The following is a 22,724-nucleotide window of genomic DNA, read 5'->3' as shown; positions in this document are numbered from 1 at the left end:
TCACAGCGGCGCCGTGCACGACCTGAAGTCATCCACGTGGTGCGCCTTAAGCCTTTCTACGCCCGCTGACGAACTTAGGTCCTTTGTTGCTTTTTTATTTTTGTCCCTTTCTGTACACGTGGTTTTGTTTTCGCTTTCGTGTTTGTAGCATCGGGACGATGCTTTTTAAGGGGAGGGTATTGACACGTATACATGTTTATCTTTCACCGGTGGCCGCTTTCCACCGGCTAACAAATGTTAAACGTTATCACTCGGTGCAGGACGCGCCTGTATCGGCAGTTTCTAGAACATTATCGAAGCTGCTTTCCGTTGCCTGTTTTCACCGACGCTTATGTTATCTGATTGTGTGACCGACGCGAATTGTCTAGAACTTTCTGGAAGACCCGCGGGCATCAGGGATTAATCTGGAACCTTCGATGACTCGGGTATAAAAGCCGACGCGTTTCGCCGCTGATCAGATTTCGACGACCGCCGACTGTGTTCGCCGCTTTCATTGTGCTTCGAGTGTAGCTTGCTTTTGTGGGCACAGGTTCACCCAATAAAGAATTAGTTTCGTCATACACAGTTTTACGACTGTTTACTTCAGCGTCACTACTACGTGACACTATGTTTTAGTTCTTAGGCCAAGCGATCAGATAGTCAGAAATTTTCCAATTCACGATGGCAATTCATAAATGCCATTGTAGTTCATTGAATAAAAACCAATATATTGGCTTTTTTGCCCAATACAGTGGAACCTCGTTGATGTGATTCTGCATAACACGTTTTTCTGGGTAATACATTTCTTTTTTTTTTCCCGATAATACAATTTGGTTGGATAATACGTTGGATGATGTGATTTTTGGATGATACGCTTTATTTTCTGGTTCCCGTGAAGATTGTATCAACGAGATTCTACTGTATATGTATTTATATATTGGGTAAATGGTAGATGACTAAATCCGAGGCTCGCCGAGCATAATTATTACTGCACAACAAAAGTTTCGGGACATCTGGCCTTTCACTGCAGAGATTGGATTGTGGGTGGTTACCCACACTAACAAGAACAGAGCAAGTGCGCAGGGAACAAAACAAAAGTAAAATAAAGAAATAAGAAATTTAGAAGTTGTGGAAATCAACAAGTAGGACACATCTATCAGCTGCTCCTCAATTGGATTTTCAAAAAAATGATGCCACTACATCGGCATTTGATTACATTTTGAGCACACAGTGATGGTCTATATGTTGTTTTTTTTTCCACGCCATGCAGCCATCACAGCACATGTGCTTACCGAAAGGGTGTCTTTGAGTAATACTTGCAGTCAAGTGCTTCGTGTGTATCTGCATTTTTTTCTGTGTCCGTCTAGTATAACTCATTCATGAATTACCAACTAGCCCATCAGTACCGGATAAGCAACAATATTTCAAGATGAGTTCTGAACAACCGAACTAAAATACAAAGAGCTAAGGAAGACAGACAAGGACATTGCTGTACTAACAACTGAATTTATTTTTACGCTTGTGGCTACATGTATTTTAGTGCCACGCAAAATAGAAAAGACGGGTACACATTGCCCACGCCTCGTATCAGCCACGTGAAGGTCATTGCATGTCACCTGCTGGCAAGATCTTCAGGGGTCAGAACTGCTGAGGGCATGCTTGCGCTCCCTTCCTGAGATATCTCGGCAGGCCTCCAGGATCTCCTGTTTTTTTTTTCTTGTTATCACTTTGCATTACGACGCCAATGTGATCAAAATGAGCATGGCATGCACATTTACTACAATGGGCCACCAGGTGTCCGCAGGTTGCCGTCGTCTTGAGTGAGGCTGCATGTTCTTTTATCCACTCATTGAGGCATCATCCAGTTTGCCCAATATAGGCACGGCTGCATGATAGGGGGATGCGATACACGACAGCTTGCTGGCACTGCAGTTATCTTGTTTTGTGGTTCTTTGTGCATATTTCTTGTTCCTTGTCATTTTTAACGTGTCTGCACATGGTCAGTACCTTGTTTGGAGCTCAAAATACAGTTTTCAAGCTCTGTCTGTAGTGATCTTAAGCCCGTTACTCACGGCGTGAAAATGTGGAATGACCGCAGGCAGCCTTCTTACTTCATCGCCATCTGTAAAAGTCATGATGGGGTTCTCGTGTTTCAGCTTCTGAAGCATCGTCTCACAGATGGCAGCTAAAATCTCTTAAGGAGTCACTCGGCCTTGCAGCTTGTCACTTTAAGACTTTTGGTAGGCAACATTAAAACTGCAAAAGCAACTGCTCGCTTCATGCTTCTTGAGTGGCTGGAGTTTTAAGGAAGCAGACCTACTTTGGAACAAGGCTCCAGCAAACGTGCCGGTGTCTAAATTGCCACAATAAATCGAGGGTGCTGTGGTTCCCCGGCATCTCTAAGACAGGGCAGCATTGCTCTTCCAAACAGCATGCTGATTCACTGACATCAGTGCTGCATAAAACCAGGCAGTTGTTGATGCACCTGTATATTGCAATGACTTGCTGGTATCGCAGCAATCTTTCTATAGCTTGCCCACAGGCTGCTAGGAATATCCAAAAGCTACAGAGCCACGCGAGAGCCTATGCAGATACCACTTCATTGAACATACAGCTTCGCATCACGCGATGCAATTGTGGACTTCAAGTACGCTTCAAGCAGCTTAAGAAAGGTCTCAATTGAGATCCCGGCTCCATTTTGGAAAGGCCCATCTTCCAAACGTTCACGCAAAACTGGCGTCAGGCTAGTGTGCGGAATCGAATAATACATGTCTTTGATGTCAGTGCCCCTTGTCAATCAACTGCTCAGTTATTGCCTCAGAATATTTAACCTTGAAAGGGTCGCAAACCTGAACACGAGAGAGGTGCTTCGCGAGGAAGGCTGAAAGGTGAGCTTGCCAGGCATTTGCTTCAGAAATTTAAAGAAAGCTTGCACTGTATATCTAGAAAGTCAGTTGGCTGGCCTGTTGAGAGAACATTCTGAGAAGTTGCTGCATTTTGCAGGTTGTTTATTGCACTGTTGAATAAGAAATAGTGAACTGTTCAGCACATCTATGATACCTGTCTGTGTAAAAAAAATAAATGTTTGAAGTTCAGACTTTCTTGAGCAGAAACAATTCCTTGTGTATAGAAATGTATGCATCCTGCATGGCATTGTTGCTTTATTACTATGCAGGAAATGGCTCAAAACCGTGTTCTTTTAACTGCACCCTAAAACTGAAAACTAAGTACAGTTGTTACTGTTCATATTGTTCTACAGTCACGCAGAGGAAGTTGCTTTATCTTTGACCAAGAAGAGGAGATCTTCAAATCCTCTGAGGACAACCTGGATGTTGACTTATTTGCTCCAGCTAAGGCAAGTAGACGTGATTTTGGTATCTGCGGTGTGAATGTGAATCTAGGCTTTCCAATTTCTCATAGCTGCTTTTGCCTTCACACATTTAAATGGCCCTGGCAAACACATTGGACAGAAAAAGTATGTTGGCATGATGCTTTCAGCCTAGTGGCACAATGCCTAATGCCACTGTGTGACCATACCTGTATTTTAGCTAACAGTGCCACCAGAGAGCATGTGATGCAGATACAGGGTATATGCTCTCTGTTTCACAATAGCTTGGCAGCGAATAGGAGGCTACAGCAGGTATCGGCCAGTAAGGAGTGCGATCGTGAGAGAGCACTGTCTTCCTTCGTCGTGTCACTTCGCCTGCTCCTAAAAGCACGCAAAGTGACACGAAGCTGTAAACTTCGCAGTCGTCTCAACCGATTCAATGCAAAGTAGCCAAGGAGGCACATTTGCGTCCTGTCAATGCTTCTTGGCAAATTTCCGATTTGTCGGTCATGTCAGTGCTATGCAAATCTATGCCGCTTCAGTCAGCGATGGTCTATTTCTTTTATTTACGTACCCTACACCTAACATCCCTAAACGATCTGGCTTGTGATTTTCTTACCTTGTAACATTAAGCAAGTGAGTAGCAAGCCTTATGGAGTTCATGCGGAACTTATTGCGGCAGCTAGCCTTTTATTGAAGCTAAACTTGACTGCAATGTCGGCGTTTACAAGACATGTTGGCTTACTGCTTCCACCCGAAGAGGAGATGACTGGTGTTTCGCATGCTTGTTTTGGCATTTATTTCAAAGTACGACACCATGCTACTATACAGTTGATTCTACAGTTGATTCCCACTACAACGAAATTCACGGGACACGTGAAAAATTTCTTTGTGGCGGAACTTTATTGACGCGTAATTAGTATGTGTATACGTACGCCAAACGGCAAAGCCGCGAACAAAACCGAAACCATCGTCCGGGAAATCTTCGCGATGGCGTGGGGGCAAAGGTTAAGACGCACCGAAGGCAGTCAATAAAGTGTCAACTTCGCGAGAGAATGCATTTCGCGCTGCTGTTACAGCATTTTTCGTTTATTGCGGCCGATGCCTAACTCAATGCGCATGCCCAACCTATTGCGAAACACTCATTTTGCGACACATGCACCGTCACAATGAAGCGGTTTGAATTATTCCAATTTTATTGCATGTTTATGACAAAGTCGGCAAGCTTGCAGTTACCGGAAGTTTTATTTGCCAAGTCAGTCAGCCTGGATTTCTTACACTTCACAGCAAGCAAAAGCGTTACGCGAGTCTCACAGTCTGTTAAAAGAGCCATCGCAATGTCATTGTCGTGGGCTCTGATAACATTTAAGATGAGGTCAAATGGATCCATTACTTTCAAAGCAGTCGCCGGAGTCAGTGTGTCTAGCGGGTTGTCATTTTCCCCAGACGACTAGACGTTGGCATCATGTTGATGACTGCGGCGCGGCCGCCGTATCTTGAAAGCTATCTGCGACATGCACAAAGTGCACGCTCGTGCGGGCCTCATCTTCAAAGCTATCTGTGATGTGGGCATAGTGCAACTACTGCCGGTAGAGTCGTGTGTGCTGTTGTTTCGACATTGAAGCAAGAGATGGCACAGAGGTCAATTCGCTCGCTGCTATTGCCGCGCCTGCTCACTCCAGCGTGTTGACACGAGAGTTCCCGCGGTCATCGAGTAAAATGTGTTCATGGTTACCTTGGCGCACGTGACACTGTGCTTGGTAATTTAGTTAGTAAACGAATGTTTACAAGTTTATACTGCTGATAAAACTACTATCCTTAGTTCGTAAAGCTGTCTACTAATCTGCTATCGCAATCTATGCTTCGCCTTTCGGGCGAAACTGCTAAATTTTTTCCTTCCACTTTCTGCCTCGGTGATTATATGTGCCTTATCCTCGAGAGAGAGAAATTTACGCTTTTTCATTGGCATAGCCATTTCGACCGGACATACACCACAGAAAACAGCAGCGATTGTAGTGATCCCGTGCAGTCTCGTGCAGGGACCACGCGTGGCTGTGAATACATAGCCACGCGTGGTCCCTGCACTGCAATAGCAGTGGCGTAGATCAGTACTTTTAATGTGATTTCGTTCATGAAAACCTCATTGAAGCACGCATATGATCCTTACAGCTGTGGAAGGGCCATCTAAATTTGACTGCTCGGCAGTTCCAATTTCAATTCAGTCCCAGTTTCGTTCTCGAAAAGTTGTTTGAAACGGAAATACAGAATAAAATGCCTACGTTATAGAGAGACTTTTTTTGTGTCACTTTCTATGGGCAGCTGACGGAGAATCGGAAAATCTTAGTTGCAATGGAAATTTCGTTGTAGTGGTGTTTTTTGTAGGGGGATTCGACTGTACACACAAATACGTTTGTAGCCTGCACTGCAAATGACCGCGGCTAAAAGTCAAAATTCTCATTTTCTGAGGCTTTGGTGCCATGATTCTTTGCTGTCATCAATATTGCCGCGACAACTTGGCCACATTTAAGTTGCACGCCCTTCGTATTGGACACTGTGCACGCTGTACCGTGGTGTTGTTCAGCACCAACAGGCAGCGGTGTTCGTGGCATGAGCACCGGTTGGACCCGGCTCGCATGCGCCACGTGCACGAGGCAGCACTTGAGAAGAAGACGGTGTGGGTGCCTTCCCCAACCCATAGCGCGTGTAATCGCAGCTACGTAGGGTTCGGGCGAATAAGGCAACAAGCGAGTCAACAACGTTTATTGCTGTGGGCAATAAAACACACTTGCAGAGGGAAGTCTGCTCTGTATAATAAGTAATACCTCGTCGCGTGTGGTAGTCACGCAAACGAGGTCACTCACGGGTTTCAGCGGGTAAATCCCTACAGGCAGGTAGGTGTAGCGAGCTCAGAGAGGCCCAGGGGTCTCTCGGTCGCGCTCTTTTATACCTTTTTACTTTTTCGCGAGGGGAATGTCCTCCTCGCCCGCCGGATACTTTCCCTCTTCCCGCGCAGGCGCGCGCGTCGCGAGAGGCGAGCGAGAACCGGGAGAGGCAAAGTGCATCTCTCCCGTGTCCGCCCGGCTCCCGCTGTGCGTGCATGAGATCTCTGCCCGGCTCCCGCCGAGTGCGCTTCGTTTGCAAGCGATGGTGAGCGCCCGCGGGAGAAGGTGGCAGCGTGTGCTCCCCACATCCTCCCCCCCTTAAGAAGGCCCTCGGACGCGAGAGATGTGGACGCCTTTTATTCGTCAAGCATGGCCCACAATTCGGCCTCCACCTCCATGGTCAGCAGTGCCCCGTCGTCGCTCGGAGCCTCCGATGCCACCACCTCCACCTCCAGCTCCCCTCCGGCGTCGGCTGCCGCCGCTGTGGCCGCCTCCGCATCCTCGGCCGTTGTGCCCGGCGGGTGGCTGCTCCTGTTCTTTTTGAGGCGCCGCCCCAGCAGCGGCCCTTGGTTGGCCGGTCGCCACCTGGAGCAGCCACTCCTCAAACTCGGTCTCCCGGACCGCTCGGGTCAGCATGGCTTGGGCTGCCCCGCTAGGCGGCCGCTGCTGCCGTGGCGGTGGGTTTCGCGAACCCCGCGTTCGGACCCGGTGCAGGGCCCCCCAGTCGTGGCTCTGGTGGACCCGCACGGCCCCACAGCCGCACAGCCTTGTACCCACCGGCAGCGGCAGGCAGGCGCCCTTCGCCCTCCGGTCTACGTCACGGACTGCCCGGCCTTGGAACAACCGGAACAGCCGCTCCGGGGGCATGCCGGTGCAAGCCGTTTCCTGCCGCCGCCAAGGCCTGTCGGATACGTAGGCCGCCGGCGGGTCCATGCCGTCTTGGGACATCCATGTCGCCACGTCCCGGGTGTTGCGGCCTTGTTGGTTGGGGGTCCTCTCACCGGGCTCCTGTGGTGCCGGCGACTGAGCCCCGGCGGACGCAGAGGTCGGGCGGCGAGGCGATGGGCCGTTGGGGAAGCGGCGTCGTGGTGTATGGGGGGGGGGGCCGATTTTGCTGGCATCCGGGGTGAGGCCTGACGCTGTCTCTGGTGGTGGGTCGAGGGCCCTTGTGGGGACTCCCCGAAGGGAGGGGAACCCCCCCGCCGAGTCGTCTCGGCGGCGCATGGATTGCTCGTATTTCTCCATCTGTGCAGTAAAGTCGGCACAGATAAGGTTAACACTCGCATTGCGCGTTGTACGTGATACCTTGCTATTTGCCAGAAACATCAAACGATACCGGGAGCGCCCGGTGGTCTCGCCTGCTGCGCAAGTTGTAGCGCGGCTGCGGGCTTGCCGTTCAGTGCTGGCTGCTCTCTCTCACCGATCACGGTTGAGGGAAGGCCTGATCGTCATCCCACTGCTCATCACGTGGCACGTAGCGTTTCAGGTCGCATACGTGTACTGGTCCGCCGATCGGCTTTCCTTTCTTGTTCTCGAGCCGGTAAACAAGCGATCAATAAACACAGTCGTACACCCGTAAGAAGTCTCGAGTATGCCACAAGGCCAGCATTTTAAACAGAAGTACTAGATCTAGTTTTATCATGTCGTCATCTCAAGTGAAAATGTATTCAGTGCCACCAGTGGTAAATCCTGTGGTGCCATTCTGATACCTAGAAATCAAAACACTTTCGTGACTCTATGGCCTCCAAGATTTCCTGCACGCGCGATCTCAGATACTTCGTACTCAGTGTGAGATGAGGTGCAGGCTCATTTTACCATTTATTTATTGCTGTCACGAAGGAGAGCAAGTACCAAAAGCGAATTCAAATCGAAGTGGGTTGTTCTCATGTTGTTAAGCAATCACACCGCAACGGGTGGACTGCCACGCGGACTTCCGCGTGACAAGTGAAATTTCTACAAACAGCAGAAAATGCAGTGTCCATGTGATGCCTTGATATGCTGTGGGCTGTGTCTTCGTTTGATTTCTGGCCCTCCTGTCATGGCCAGAAATCAAACGAAGAATGCAAAGAACTTCAGTGCAAGCTGTTTGGCATCGTTTTACTCACCAATAACAGGAAAGGATGGCGTGTGCAGTGTCGCACCTCCTCGCTCCTGGTGGGTGGTTGTAATTGTGCTAAAGGACCCTTCAGACGTGATTTTATCATAAACTAAGCGTTCTCTATGCTCAAAACATGTGCTGCAGGATTTCTGGAATGGTATTTTAACAGTCCACGGTTGGCATAATAGTTGCCTTTAGTGTCCCTTTAAACAAGGTATGCAACATGTACTCTCTTGAAGGTGGTGTTATGTTAGCTCAATTGAAGTCGACTGAAAATGTAACACGGTGTATGCCTAGTGGAAAAGCAGCGTAGCACATACAGTTAAATCTCTATATAACAAAGTCAGTGTAATGAAGAAGAGTAGCCTGCGCCTCAGCAGCATCGCCACCGGCATGAGCTCGTGGTTGCTGTTCTTGGCCGAACGCTTGTGGCTGCTGCCCGTTCTCTTGCATCCGTTGCTAATAAATCTCTTGGCAAGTGGTGGAGGCTGCTGGGTTTTGACCACCTTGGAGCTTCGGAATCGCACTCTACCCCCCCATCATGCCCGTCGACGCTAGCGGCACTCCTCCAACAGCGCCGGCCACCCTGGTTTGTGCCGGCGCCTTGCGTCAACGATATCCCCCTATCTTTTCCGGCACAGATGACCAAGACGTTTAAGATTGGATCTCCTCATACGAGCAAGGGACCAGTGGGATGATGCTACCAAGTTGAGAAACGGCCATTGCGAAACTATGGTTTCTAAACCATGAAGGCGACCTAACTGCGTGGTTGGTCTTCAAGACCAGCTTTACCCAAGTTTTCGGTCGGCCAGCAGTAAGAAAGCTCCGTGCAACGTTTGCGTACATGATCCCAAGAGATTGGAGAGAATTTCACGAGCTACATTGAGGACATTGTTGACCTTTGCAAATGGGTGAACGCGTCAATGTCAGAGAAGGAGAAGATCAAGCCTATAATAAAGGGTATTGAGGACGACGCATTCCAAATGTTATTATCGAAGAGTCCGTGCACTGTCGTTGAAGTAATCGAATTGTGTCAGAGTTACGAAGAGTTGCGCAGGCAACGGCTTCACACCAGACGTCCCCTTGCGCCCACTGACTCTTTGTTCAGCCTTGGTGTCGGCGACGACCACGCTACTCTTTCTGAAGATTCAGGAATTAGCTCGCGCAGAGGTCACTCGCCAGCTACCTTTGATGTCTTGCGTCTCAGAACCACCATCCGCTTTGGCACCTACGATCCGCGACTTCATCCAGGAGCAAGTTTCACAAGCCACTCCTCCAGCACGTGATTCGACGCCAGTCACTGCACCTCTCACGTACGCAGAAGCAGTTGCCCGACCTCGCCCACAAATGCTCTCGCAGCCCGCTATGCATCGACCACTGACCTTGTCGCCGCCTCTTATGCCATTACCAGATCGACAGCATTTTCCGACTTCTCAGCCAAGAGTCGGGGCTGTGGGGTCTCACACATGCTCTTGGGACAAAGGAACGACAACACAGTAGTGCAAGCAATCAAAAGGGCATTTATTGCACCTTTCATACACTAATGCAGTACAAAAGTGAGCGCATTCCGACGCCACCCTGGGCCACGGCACCATCACTGTGATCCTACGCTCACCCCTGATGTTTGTACAGGTTAGCTACTACGATGCTTATTTCTATCGTGACGATGATGTCTGTCTTTTAGCGGTGTCGTGGCCACCTCATGTTTTGAAAAGTGTTCGCGCTTCTGTATTGCATCTGATGTGCCTGCTTGTTCTGGGAGGCGATGTTGAGCTTAACCCGGGACCCATGACCAAGGCTCAAGAGGAAAAGTTAGACCTTGTGGCTGGCTCTATCTTGCGTGTTGAAGCTAGCAATACAGTACTTCAAGAATCTGTTAACAAGGTGCTTCAAATTCACTTAGAGTTAAAGAATGATTTAGAAAAACTGACAAAGCGTGTCCTTGATCTAGAGCAGAAATTTGCTGCAGCCCCAAGTGCTCAGTCCATCGCATGCAGTGGCAACGGTCTCGTAGGTGTACAAGAAAAAATTTACGACCTGGAAAATCGCTCTAGGCGGTTTAACATTCTCTTTTATGGTGTAACAGATTCAGCGAAGTCTGAAACTTAGGAAGAGTCAGAACGACTCGTAAATAATTTCTGTACCGAAAAACTTGGGCTTACCGTGACGTCAATCTCGAGAGCACATCGTGTGGGCCACTTTTCGTCGGAGAAGAAGCGGCCTATCATAGCCAAATTCTTCAATGAGAAGGAAGTCGAACTGCTTCTTAGCCGCGGCTTTAAGTTGAAAAACACCAATTTGAGCATCTCGCGAGATTACTCGTAAACAGTTCGCAAAAAGTGACGGAAGCTTCTCCACTTCTCGCGAACTATGAAGAAAGACGGGGATCGAGTACGGCTTGTTTTCAACAAACTGCATTTGAACAATGACGTTTACGATTGGAACACCAATGATGGCCAGGCTGTTCTTGTTTCCCGGCGCAGGGATGGATGATGTTCCTCCTTCGTTTACTTAGGCTCAGGTTCATCTACCAGCTTACCCGAAAAATTGCATTGTTGCATTGATAAAAAATTTCCATTTTTATACACCAACACTAGAAGTGTTGTCGCTAGTAGTAATGCACTCTTATTGCTCATCGATTCATTCCAGGCTTCTTTAGTGTTACTTACCGAGACCTGGCTTAACGACACCATTCACGATAACAGCATCTTTACGAGTGAATACACTTTCAAGTTTTTTCGATGTGATAGACAACAGCGTAGAGGGGTGGCGGTGTGCTCATCGCGATAAAGGAAGAATTCATTGCCGCACCCATCATTATCGATTCTTTTCTTGAATGTACTTCAATTTCCTTGAAGGGTACTGCATTTAGTGTGATCATTGGCGTTTTTACCGCCCATCTGACATGTCTGGCGCGTTTTCTGATAAGTATCATCGGGTGCTGTGCGAGGTGTTCGCGCTTTTTCCGAGGTTAATAATTATCATATTTGGCGATTTCAATTTTCCAAATATCAATTGGCCATCACTCTCCGTATCAGCCACGGATACGACCACACATTCTTTTCTGAGCACTTGTCTTGACTTTTCATTAACCCAACTTATTAGTCAGCCAACACGATCCACTGAAACTTCTGCCAATATACTAGACCTAGTTTTAACTAACAATCCTGATATATTTAACAATTCGACACAATTAACAATGAATTAACATTTTCAGATCAATTTCTGCATGATTTTTATTCACGCTCCATTGAACAGAACTGGGCCCTCTTTAAAGCCAACCTCAGTTCTCTCATTGACACGTTCATTCCTATGTTACCCATTTCCTGCAATAACAGTTCTCCTTGGTTTACCAACAAGCTTCGGCGGCTTAATAACAAAAAGGAGAGACTGTACAGGCAGGCAAAACTGACTGGTCTCACGAGTGCCCATGATAAACACAAAGCGTGCAAAAAGGCTTATAAGGCATTACTAAAATCTACTCGCCATAACTTTTTTTCTCATGATTTACCATCCATGCTAAAAAATAATACTCGTCGCTTCTGGCGTGTTGTGAATCCTGTAACTCGCGCTGACATCAGTCCTACTGATTCTCATGGAGTTCCTATCCCTGATTCAGATTGTGCTCAACTTCTTAATGATACGTTTGTAACAATTTTCACTCACGAAAACGTTAACTCATTGCCAACTTTAAAGGCATTAATAGGAATCGCAATGCACGAGGTAGTCATCAGTGAGTCTGGTGGCTCTACTAAGCAATCTTAAAACGTCATCTAGCGCCAACCATCTGGGCTTCAATAATAAATTTTTAAAGAATACATCGCATGGTATTTGTTCTATGTTAACCGCTCTATTTTCCCAGTCACTATGAACTGGCTGTATTCCTAATGACTGGTGCATTGCTAAAATAATACCCATTTTCAAATCAGGTGATCGTGCTTGTCCGCTCAATTATCGTCCCATCTCATTAACCACTACAATTTGTAAACTACTCGAACATATCATACACACTCAAGTTATCAACTTCCTTGAAGACCATAACATTATTTTCAAGAATCAGCACGGTTTTCGCAAGGGCTACTCGCGATACCCAACTAGCCGGATTTATTAACGATATACATGCACTGATAGATGCTGGGTTTCAAGTTGACGCAATGTTTTTAGATTTATCCAAGGCATTTGATCATGTTCCACACCATAGGTTGTTACTTAAACTTTCACAACTTAACATTCACCCTACAATAATTGCAGGAATCACGGATTTTCTCTTATCTAGAATTCAGTTTACATCAGTTAACAATTCTAACTCATCTTATGCTGATGTTACGTCTGGAGTTCCACAAGGCAGCGTACTTGGACCTTTACTCTTTCTAATCTATATTAATGATTTACCCAGTTGCGTGTTATCCAAAATCAGACTACAGTTAAACCTGGATATAACGAAATTGACAAATTCCCGAAAAACTTCGTTATAAAGAGGATTTCGTTATATGCTTATAAAGAGGATTTCGTTATATGCAGGTTCCGCACGAAAATGCAAAAAAGAAACGCTTACCGTATTTACTCGATTCTAACGCGCCCTCAATTGTAACGCGCACCCGTTTTCCGTTTTCGTCGAAGCACTCATCCTTGGAATGTCACACCAGGTACCAGATGCGTGGATGCGTGTCGTTTCGCACAAGCGCGAGGCATCGGAAACAAAGAGCGAGTGTCACGATGGCGTTGTAGCGTCGTATATTGTTACAGTAGAACCCCGCTGTTATGTTCCCGGGGGCTGCGTTTTCCCGGCTGTTCGTTTCGGGCGGTCCCGGCACAGCTCCCATAGAACCCAATGCATTGGCAACCCCGCTGTTGCGTCGCAACTGTGGGACCGTTCCCGCATCATACGTTGCGAACTGCCGGCCCGAGCGGCCATTTTGTCTTTTCATGTCACTTGGCTTAGTGGCTTGACGATGGCATTGGCCGCCCAAAGTGCCGGGGGCGACAACTATGACGTATTTTCGGTTTCCGCCAGAAAAAGTATGGCCCTTGAGATCCGTATTTCTACATAAAGATGGTGTCTATGACGCGTTGTGGCCCTAAAATTGGTTTTGGCTCGTGGCGAGTGAAAATGTGCGAGGGGAGCCGACGACCGCGTCTAATCTCGCACGCGCAAGAAAAGCAGGGAGGAAGAGCGCCTTCTTCCGTTGCGCTCGAGGCACCAGCGAGCTACCGAGGGGGGAGGGATAGCGGGGCGGTGTTGTACTGTACTCTGGCATCAACTGCGTACTGCGCGGCGGCGCGCGGTTGCGCAGGCCGTATCTTGAAAGCGATCTACGTTGGGGCAGAGTCTAGCAGTGTAGGTGTGTCAGCGGCTCGTAGATTTGTGCGTGCTGTGTGTTCTCGGCGCTCAGTTTGCATTGAAGCGATAGACAACAGCACGAAGGTCACTTCGCTCGCTTCTCCAACGGCGCTTTCACACGCCGCCAGCGTTTCACAGCGCGCGTCCGCGCTCATCGAGTGTGATGTGTCAGAGCGTGTACCAGAGCGTCAGCAACATCAACTGGAAAAGGAGAGAGTGCCGGCTTGGCGGGCTAGGCCAGCTGCAGCAAGCGGCAGGATCAGGTTTGAATGAAGGGAGGGGGAGAGGTCACGCCCGCGGCGGCAAGATCGCCAGGTCGAGGGATGCATGCCTGCCTCGCACACGCACGCACGCATACGTGCGCTCGCTTCGCATTCCGTCGAGGCGGACAAGGTGCTTCCGGTTGCCGCTCGCGCAAAAATGACAATAGTATTTGGGGCAAAATTTCTAGGCTGTCGGAGGGGGAAATTAGTTATATCGAGGGGGTCTCCTTCTGCCACTTCGTTACGTAGAGGTCTCAAATACATGTGCTTCTATGGAGTTATGGCGGGGAATAGAAAAACTTCGTTATATCCAGTAATTCGTTATATGGAGGTTCGTTATAAGCAGTGTAAGGAAGTACACCGTGCAGAGCTCCGCAGCCCGATTGCCAGTGCTACTGAAGTGGGGCTCGGGCTCGACGCTGTTCCTGGTTCAACGCTTCGTTCTCCGTCACGGCGCCCCCCGCGAACTCCTGAGCGACCGAGGTCGCGTCTTTCCCGCCGATGTCATTCAAGAACTTCTCACTGAATGCCGCATTATTCATCGCTGTACCACCGCATATCACGCGCAAACAAATGGATTGACAGAGCGGTTTAACCGAACTCTTGGCGACATGCTTTCGATGTATGTCGCCTCCAACCACACCAACTGGGACCTCATCCTTCCCTATGTCACGTACGCCTACAATACGGCACCCCAGGCAATGACGGGCTTTTCTCCCTTCTTTCTTCTATACGGCCGAGAACCGTCATTTCCGATTGACACTATTCTTCCTTACCGTCCCGACTTATCAGAGGGTACACCGGTTTCCGAAGCCGCCCGGTATGCAGAAGAATGTCGGCAACTAGCTCGCTCTCTAACAACGCAAGAACAAGCGCTACAGTAATTTCGTCATGACGACGGGCGCCCCCACAACCAGTTTTCGCCTGACGCTCTCGTTTGGTTGTGGGTGCGTCCTACTTCGACACCAGGTGTCTCCTCCAAGTTTGTATCCCGATACCATGGACCCTACCGGGTTCTACAGCAAACTTCTCCGGTGAACTACGTCATCGAACCTCTGACGCCCCCTACGGACCTGCGTCGCCGAAGCCGCGAAACTGTCCCTGTCGATCGGCTCAAGCCGTATCACGAGCCCTTCGTCCTTACGACGCCTTAGGCCTCCTGTGCAGCTCCGTCTTCAGCGAGGGGGGAAGATGTAAGGAAGAAGAAGTACGCCGTGCAGAGCTCCGCAGCCGGATTGCCAGCGCTACTGAAGTGGGGCTCAGGCTCGACGCTGTTCCTGGTGCGCCTGGCTAAGCCTACGCAGTTGTGTCTTCCTGTCGGCGTTCTTCGTGTCGTCCACAGCCGTGCCAGACTTCTTTGTCATAGCAGGTTTATCTGTATTTGCAGAGGATTGTGTACTTTATCGATGTGTAACAAGTAACACTGATAATCACTTACTACAAACTGACCTGGACGCAATAAGTGCATGGTGTTCTAATTGGTTAATGCCATTAAATATTTCCAAAACTAAACTCTTGTCTTTCACCAATAGGCCACGAATTGCAACCACCCACTTCCTTGATAACAACGCTGTGGAACTAGCCACAACTTACTAGTACCTTGGCATCAATCTTCAGTCAAACTTATGGAATAATCATATTAATCTTATCCTTGCCTCTTCAAACCGTACTCTCGGTCTTATCAAACATAACTTAAAAGAAGCCCCATTGCATGTTAAAAAACTACCGTACTGTCACATGTAAGAGGCCGCCGGTGGCGCGAAAAAGAAGAGGAGCACGCGATGCCTGGTGTCCGGAACGGCACGAGCGCACGAGGCGCACGAACCGAGGCATAGTCGAGAGATGAACGGCGCTGTCCGGTGAGTTTCAACGTGGCACCGGGCCAGGAAGGTCGCATCTCCAGCTCCGCTCTGGCGACGGGAGACTTGGGGGTCTGGTTGAGTCCGCGACGCTGGCCGTCCAAGGTGTGGCTGTCGACCTCGGCAAGTTCGGGCGAGGCTCCTGGACGGGCTGCAGCTTCTCACGGCAGGACCAGGCACCCCAGAGAGGATCCCCCTTCTGTGGCAGACCGGCACATTCTAATCTCCTCGGGACGCCACGTCGGCACTCCTGAAGAAGTTGCGACGCATCCCGACGCTAGGCCTAGGCAGGTGGGCCTAAGTAACGCCGAGCACCATCGCTGACGAGCGCATCACCAACGAGATACCGACGAGCTCACCACTGACAAAGGAGGCAACGCGAGTCGTTGGCATCTACTGCAGTAACGACGCCCCGAATGAATGCGACTCGGACCCGACGAGAAGAGCTTCAAGCCGGCGGTCCGTAAGAGCCCACGTTTTGTTTACGACGCAGTTAGGCCGGGGCCAAGGTGGCCAGACTTTGGCGAGCTAAGACTGACTGAGAGACATTAAGGCGGAGCGAGGCTCCAGAAATGAGATAGTTGTTTGGTAGTAGTGTTGTATTAAGTTAGAGATTTGGTTTATCTATTAAGTAAGCTTTTTCGTGGAGTTATGTCTGGTTTCGCGTGCCTTTAGTTTTGACTTTCGGCTTTAGTGTTGTGTGTCGCGTGTGTTCACCGTCTCTGTACGTATTAAATCCTCGTTTGCTGTGCCGCCAGTCGTGTCTCTCCTCCATCGAGAGTAGCGCATGCACGCAACTCTCCACACTCCCAAGAAAAGGTGACCAAATATTGGCGAGCCTGCCAGGATAGATACGGCCCAGTCACCGATACTCGGGAGTGGCAAAGATGGAGTGGGAACGTTTGGCGGCGGTAGCGAAGGATTTAAATATGTCGAAGGAGGAGACGATGGCGTTTTTTGAATACACGCAACAAGAGAAGGAAAAAGAACAGAAAAGCGAAAAAGAAATTTTGGAACTTAAGGTAAAACTAGCGGAGATGAACGCCAGGTCTCGCAAGGGGTCGATTTCCCGCAGGTCGGCGTCATCCGACTCTACTTCGCCCAGACCAAAGCAGATTTGCCCCAGGAAGTTAATGGCTCCATTTGACGAGCGTAGAGACGATTTAGTTGCGTACTTGCATCGCTTCGAAAGAATAGCGGTCGGGCAAGGCTGGGCAAGGAACGAGTGGGCTAGCGCCTTAAGCCTGTGTCTAGTTGGTGAGGCTTCGAGTGTGTTCGGACGGATGCCCGCCGAAGAGAGCCTAGACTACGATAAAGTAAAAAACACTTTATTGCAAAGATTCCGGCTAACCGCTGAGGGTTTCCGCGAAAAGTTCAGGTCATGCAAGCCGGAAGACGCGGAAACTGGAAAACAGTTTGCATGTAGATTAACAAACTACTTTGGGAGATGGATGGAGTTGTCAGAGGCCAACAAGACATATGAAGGGGTGCGAGACAAGGTCGTAGGAGAACAATTCCTCGCCAGGTGCAGCGACAGTCTGGCGATATTCCTCAAGGAGAGGAAATTAAAAACAGTAGAGGAGATGGCGGCGCACTCAGATCAGTTTGTAGAGGCGCAGGGTCTAAGAAATTTAGGAAAGAGTGGCAAGGATGCGCCGATGGCAGCTGCAGGTGAGACGAGGAATCGGGGTCCAATGAACAGGCAAGGGACGCCCCAAAGATGTTTTCTTTGTAACCGGCTGGGACATATAGCAATGAACTGTCGGGTGAAGGATAGTCGACGTGGTCCACCAGTGGTTTGCCAGCTATGTCGAAAGAGAGGTCATGGGGCGCACGAATGCAGATCAGGATACGTGGACAAAGCTGCATGTATGATGAAAGGTAAAGAGGATGTGCCGAGAGAAAAGAACATGCCCGTGGTAGAGGGAGAAGTTCAAGGACGCAGGGCCACGGTATTGAGAGACACGGGAGCGAACACAGTTTTGGTCAGGGACAGTCTGGTACCATCCGAGAACATGACCGGCTATTTCAAACCAGTCATGTTGGCGGACAGGTCTGTTAAGTATTTACCAGAGGCGCGAGTTCAAGTATCAACACCATATTTCACAGGAGTGGTCACAGCTATGTGTGTAGAAGATCCTCTGTTTGACTTGATTTTGGGGAATGTATCAGGCGTGAGAAGGGCGGATGACCCAGACCCTAACTGGAGGAGGACAGAGGATTTAGAGGAGAGGAATAAGCCAGAAGCGCCAGAAGAGGAGACACCTGAAGTAGAGGTAGCAGCGGAAGTACAAACGCGAGCTATGAGTAAGAGTACTAAACCCTTAACACCATTACCGGTCACGAACATTAAGGGGTTGAGCATAACAGCGGCCGAATTAAAGGAATTACAGGAGAAAGACGAGTCGTTGCAGAAGTGCGTACAGAAGATAGAAGTAGTACGAAGGAAAAGAAGTCGAAACGTGGTGGAGTTTTTCAAGAAAAACGACTTATTATACCGGAGGTGTGTGTTCAATTCGGGAAGAGAGGTTCAGCAGTTGATGGTCCCAAAGGAACTGAGAGAGAAAGTACTGAAGTTAGGGCACGATAATGCAATGGCAGGCCACCAGGGAATAAAAGACTCTTTGGAAAAAATAACAGAAGATTTCTTTTGGATCGGGGTACAGAGCGACGTGAGGAGATACGTCAGGGCATGCGTTGTATGTCAAAAGACAATGGCTAAGGGGAAAAACGAGAAGAAGACTAGTGTTTGCATGATGATTGCTGAAGGGAAGGACACAGACATACTAGATAATGCCCGTGACACCATAAAGAAGCTCACGACTAGAGAGCCCTTGATTCAGGTTAACCGGGATAAGAGGATGGACAACATCCCGATCGAGGTCCATATACCCGAAGAGCAGAAGAGAGTAAAGAAAGAAGTAGTTCCACCTCAGAAAGATAGGAAGTTGATGGGTGACGTGGAGTCCAGGGAGTACCAAACACTAGGCATGATGGGACAGTGTGACTCCGAGAAAAAGGGCGAAGGAAGTAGATACCCAAATGGCCCCAGACGTGTAACGCGTAAGCGTAGAAAGAAGTTTCGCAAGAGGTGGAAAAAATAGGGCAGATGCAATGGTCAGAATCAAAAGGAAAAACATTTAGGAATGGCATGCGGAAGACTGCAGGATTTAGAAAAGTGTATAGAGAGAAAAACACTGAAACAGTACCTACGCATATATAGGGCATGCTGAGTGTTACAAAATATGTTTAGGCCCAAAGTTCATTCATGTAGAGTGTTTCAAAACATTGAACTGGTGAGCATTGTGGACAATTGAGTGAAATGCATTAGGTGGTGAAAAGTGCATAAAGTGAACTCTTAAATGCGGTGAACAGTGCGTCTGGTGAATTGTGCGCAACAGTGTGGTGTTGTGTAGTGCATCGAGTCTTCAATGAACCAGCACCAATGTCACTACGAGGAGTCACAGTCATCACCTGAACGCCAAGAGTGAGCAGTTTTTTGAGAAAAAACTCTTGAAGAGGGGGCCTATGTCACATGTAAGAGGCCGCCGGTGGCGCGAAAAAGAAGAGGAGCACGCGATGCCTGGTGTTCGGAACGGCGCGAGCGCGCGAGGCGCACGAACCGAGGCATAGTCGAGAGATGAACGGCGCTGTCCGGGGAGTTTCAACGTGGCACCGGGCCTGGAAGGTCGCATCTCCAGCTCCGCGACGCTGGCCGTCCAAGGTGTGGCCGTCGACCTCGGCAAGTTCGGGCGAGGCTCCTGGACGGGCTGCAGCTTCTCACGGCAGGACCAGGCACCCCAGAGAGGATCCCCCTTCTGTGGCAGACCGGCACATTCTAATCTCCTCGGGACGCCACGTCGGCACTCCTGAAGAAGTTACGACGCATCCCGACGCTAGGCCTAGGCAGGTGGGCCTAAGTAACGCCGAGCGCCATCGCTGACAAGCGCATCACCGACGAGATACCGACGAGCTCACCACCGACAAAGGAGGCAACGCGAGTCATCGGCATCTACTGCAGCAACGACGCCCCGAATGAATGCGACTCGGATCCGACGAGAGGAGCTTCAAGCCGGCGGTCCGTAAGAGCCCACGTTTTGTTTACGACGCAGTTAGGCCGGGGCCAAGGTGGCCAGACTTTGGCGAGCTGAGACTGACTGAGAGACATTAAGGCGGAGCGAGGCTCCAGAAATGAGATAGTTGTTTAGTAGTAGTGTTGTATTAAGTTAGAGATTTGGTTTATCTATTAAGTAAGCTTTTTCGTGGAGTTATGTCTGGTTTCGCGTGCCTTTAGTTTTGACTTTCGGCTTTAGTGTTGTGTGTCGCGTGTGTTCACCGTCTCTGTACGTATTAAATCCTCGTTTGCTGTGCCGCCAGTCGTGTCTCTCCTCCATCGAGAGTAGCGCATGCACGCAACTCTCCACACTCCCAAGTAAAGGTGACACGTACACAACATTAATCCGTCCTAAACTAGAATACGCGTCTGCCATTTGGGATCCCGAACAAACTTATATCATCAGTAACATCGAAGCCTTGCAAAACCGTGCTGCGCGATTCATTTTTTAGATTATTCACGTCACACCAGCGTCACCTCGTTAAAGAAAGTGCTAAGTTGGACACCTTAGCACTTCGCCGTAAAATTTCTTGCCTATCACTTTTCCATAAGCTTTATCACCATCTTTATCACCTTGGACATAGAAACGCATGGGAGCGATCATATACCAACATATGTGCAGATGAAGTGGTTTGTGCAAGCAACTGCATCTACTGTACGCTGCACTGATTGGTCCACATTCTCTACATGTGTCGAAGAGTATTGCAGAGACATCACTTCACCATCTGATATAGAAGACGTTATTGTATCATCAGTGCAGAAGACAACAAAGTTTATCAGTGCACCTACATCCAGAACAGCGATTGATATTGAATATGAACGGCTCCGCGCAATCCGTCGTAGAGCGGAAAGGAAGGTTAGGCGAACTCAATCGTCATTAGACCTTGTCTCATGTCGGCGAGCTCAACGAAAAATACGGTGCTACCTTCAAAAAAATGTCAGTTTCGCCCTAAGGGCGAAGCAATGAATGCGATAGCAACACAGCAATGTCATACGAAGTAAGGTGAGCGGCTTTGGTAGCAATATGAATTGTAGTAAACATGAGCTGATTAAGTAAGGAGGTGTGCTGCGGCGTAAGTAGACCGACATGACGAGAGACTCGATGACCACGAGAAGGCTTGTGAAACGGTGGTGTTGATGAGAAGCGCTTCCCGTGGGCAGCGCGTGCGAAGGGACACATCTGTAGCGCTGCACTGCCGATCCGGGCAGCATTGCATGTGTAGCGTGCGTTGGAAAATGTGGCCCGACTATTACTAACTGAATGAACAAGCGTGGTGTGAGCGCGCACAAACAAACATGAATAGCTCACACCGAATGACTGCAGACAACGACCGTCAAAACTCTGGCAGCAAGCGGATACGCCGCAGCGGCGAACGTACGTGCGGTCTATCGCTTCAACGGAAACAGAGCGCATAAAGGTCAGAGCCGTGTGGAGATAAGAGACGGTGCGAGCGAGCGACGATCGCGGTTGTTGGCAGCGTAGAAGTGCGGCCCCCCCCCTCCCCCCTCCGCTCCCTCCGGCGCTGGCTTACCGCTTCCTTGCTTGCGCGTGGGAGAGATAAGAGACTGTGCGGACGAGCGACGAGCGCGGTTGTTGGCAGCGTAGAAGTGCCCCCCCCCCCCCCCCCCCACTGCTCCCTCCGGCGCTGGCTTTCCGCTTCCTTGCTTGCGCGTGGGAGATTGAGTGCGTTCGCTCTCCGTGATAGCGCGCGTCCCCGCACGCTTCCGCTGGGGCATACAGCGCGCGGCGAAGATTTTATCTATACGGAACCTCACGGCGACGGCGACGGCGACGCCGACGGCAGAAATCCGGTTGAAGTGTCCATATAATTGCTATCGCAATAAAAATGGGAAAACAATGGTGGAGGACCTTCTGTTCGTCTCTGGATCCTCGAAAGCCACTTTCTAGGATCTGGCAGATAGTACGAAGCCTTCGTGCCCCTCCTCAGCAAAAACATCCTTTCCGTGCTCTAGCACTTCACCAATCTCTGACGGAAGTGCAGGTTGCCGAAGACTTCTGTAAGAGAGTCACCCGTACCGATATTTTAACATGTCCAACATTGCATCGACCCGCGCCACCTCCTAAAGATGCTCGTCTTGACCTTCCTTTCACGATGCCGGAATTGGAAGCTGCACTTGCTGCTTCGAGACGATCTTCTGCACCTGGACTTGACGGTATTTCATATACTGCTCTGTGCCACCTTGGTGTGGAAGGTCAGAAAGTCCTGCTGTCGTACTATAACGCCACGTGGTCATCCAGTACAGTCCCGAAGCAGTGGAAAACCAGCCGTTTGGTGGCCCTCCTAAAACCAGGAAAATCGCCTTACGAAATGTCATCTTACCAGCCAGTAGCTTTAGCTAGCTGTGTTGGTAAGGTGATGGAACGAATGGTGCTCACTAGATTAGAATGGTTCATGGAAGGGAATGAGCTTTATCCTGAAATGATGACCGGATTTAGACGTGGACGTTCTGCAATAGATGGGGTCATTGATCTCGTGTCCACGATCGAACACGAAAAAAGGCGACACCGACTTGTAGGAGCAGTTTTCTTGGACATAAAAGGAGCCTATGACAATGTACTGCACGAAGCCATTCTTGATGCCCTCGGTAATTTGGGCATCGGCGGCCGTCTCTACATGTGGATTGAAAGTTACCTAGATGGTCGCACAGTCTTCATGTCCACGACTGATGGTGAAACGAGAAGACACGTTGTGGTCCGTGGAGTGCCTCAAGAAGGAGTGCTCAGCCCGACTCTTTTCAATATTGCCCTTATTGGCCTTGCGGAAATAATTCCTGATACAGTACGCATCAGTACCTACGCAGATTGCATGCATATGGGCGTCCGCAGTCACGCGACCGC

At 49.3% G+C, this 22,724-nt stretch overlaps 1 protein-coding gene across 4 annotated transcripts in view; it reads left to right on the top strand.

Annotated features, from left to right (window-relative positions):
• Positions 1–22,724, top strand: part of LOC119432389 (WASH complex subunit 2) — a 545,737-nt gene that overhangs the window by 381,134 nt on the left and 141,879 nt on the right. For all 4 annotated transcript variants that reach the window (XM_049658605.1, XM_049658606.1, XM_037699556.2 and 1 more), the window contains one exon: positions 3,239–3,334. In XM_049658605.1, coding sequence (XP_049514562.1) covers positions 3,239–3,334 — 96 coding nt within the window. The remainder of the gene's footprint in view (positions 1–3,238; positions 3,335–22,724) is intronic.

The sequence above is a fragment of the Dermacentor silvarum genome, chromosome 11 (assembly GCF_013339745.2).
Source record: "Dermacentor silvarum isolate Dsil-2018 chromosome 11, BIME_Dsil_1.4, whole genome shotgun sequence".
Taxonomy (NCBI): domain Eukaryota; kingdom Metazoa; phylum Arthropoda; class Arachnida; order Ixodida; family Ixodidae; genus Dermacentor; species Dermacentor silvarum.
The sequence above is the reverse complement of the archived record's forward strand: the minus strand, read 5'-3'. Positions and strand labels throughout refer to the sequence as shown.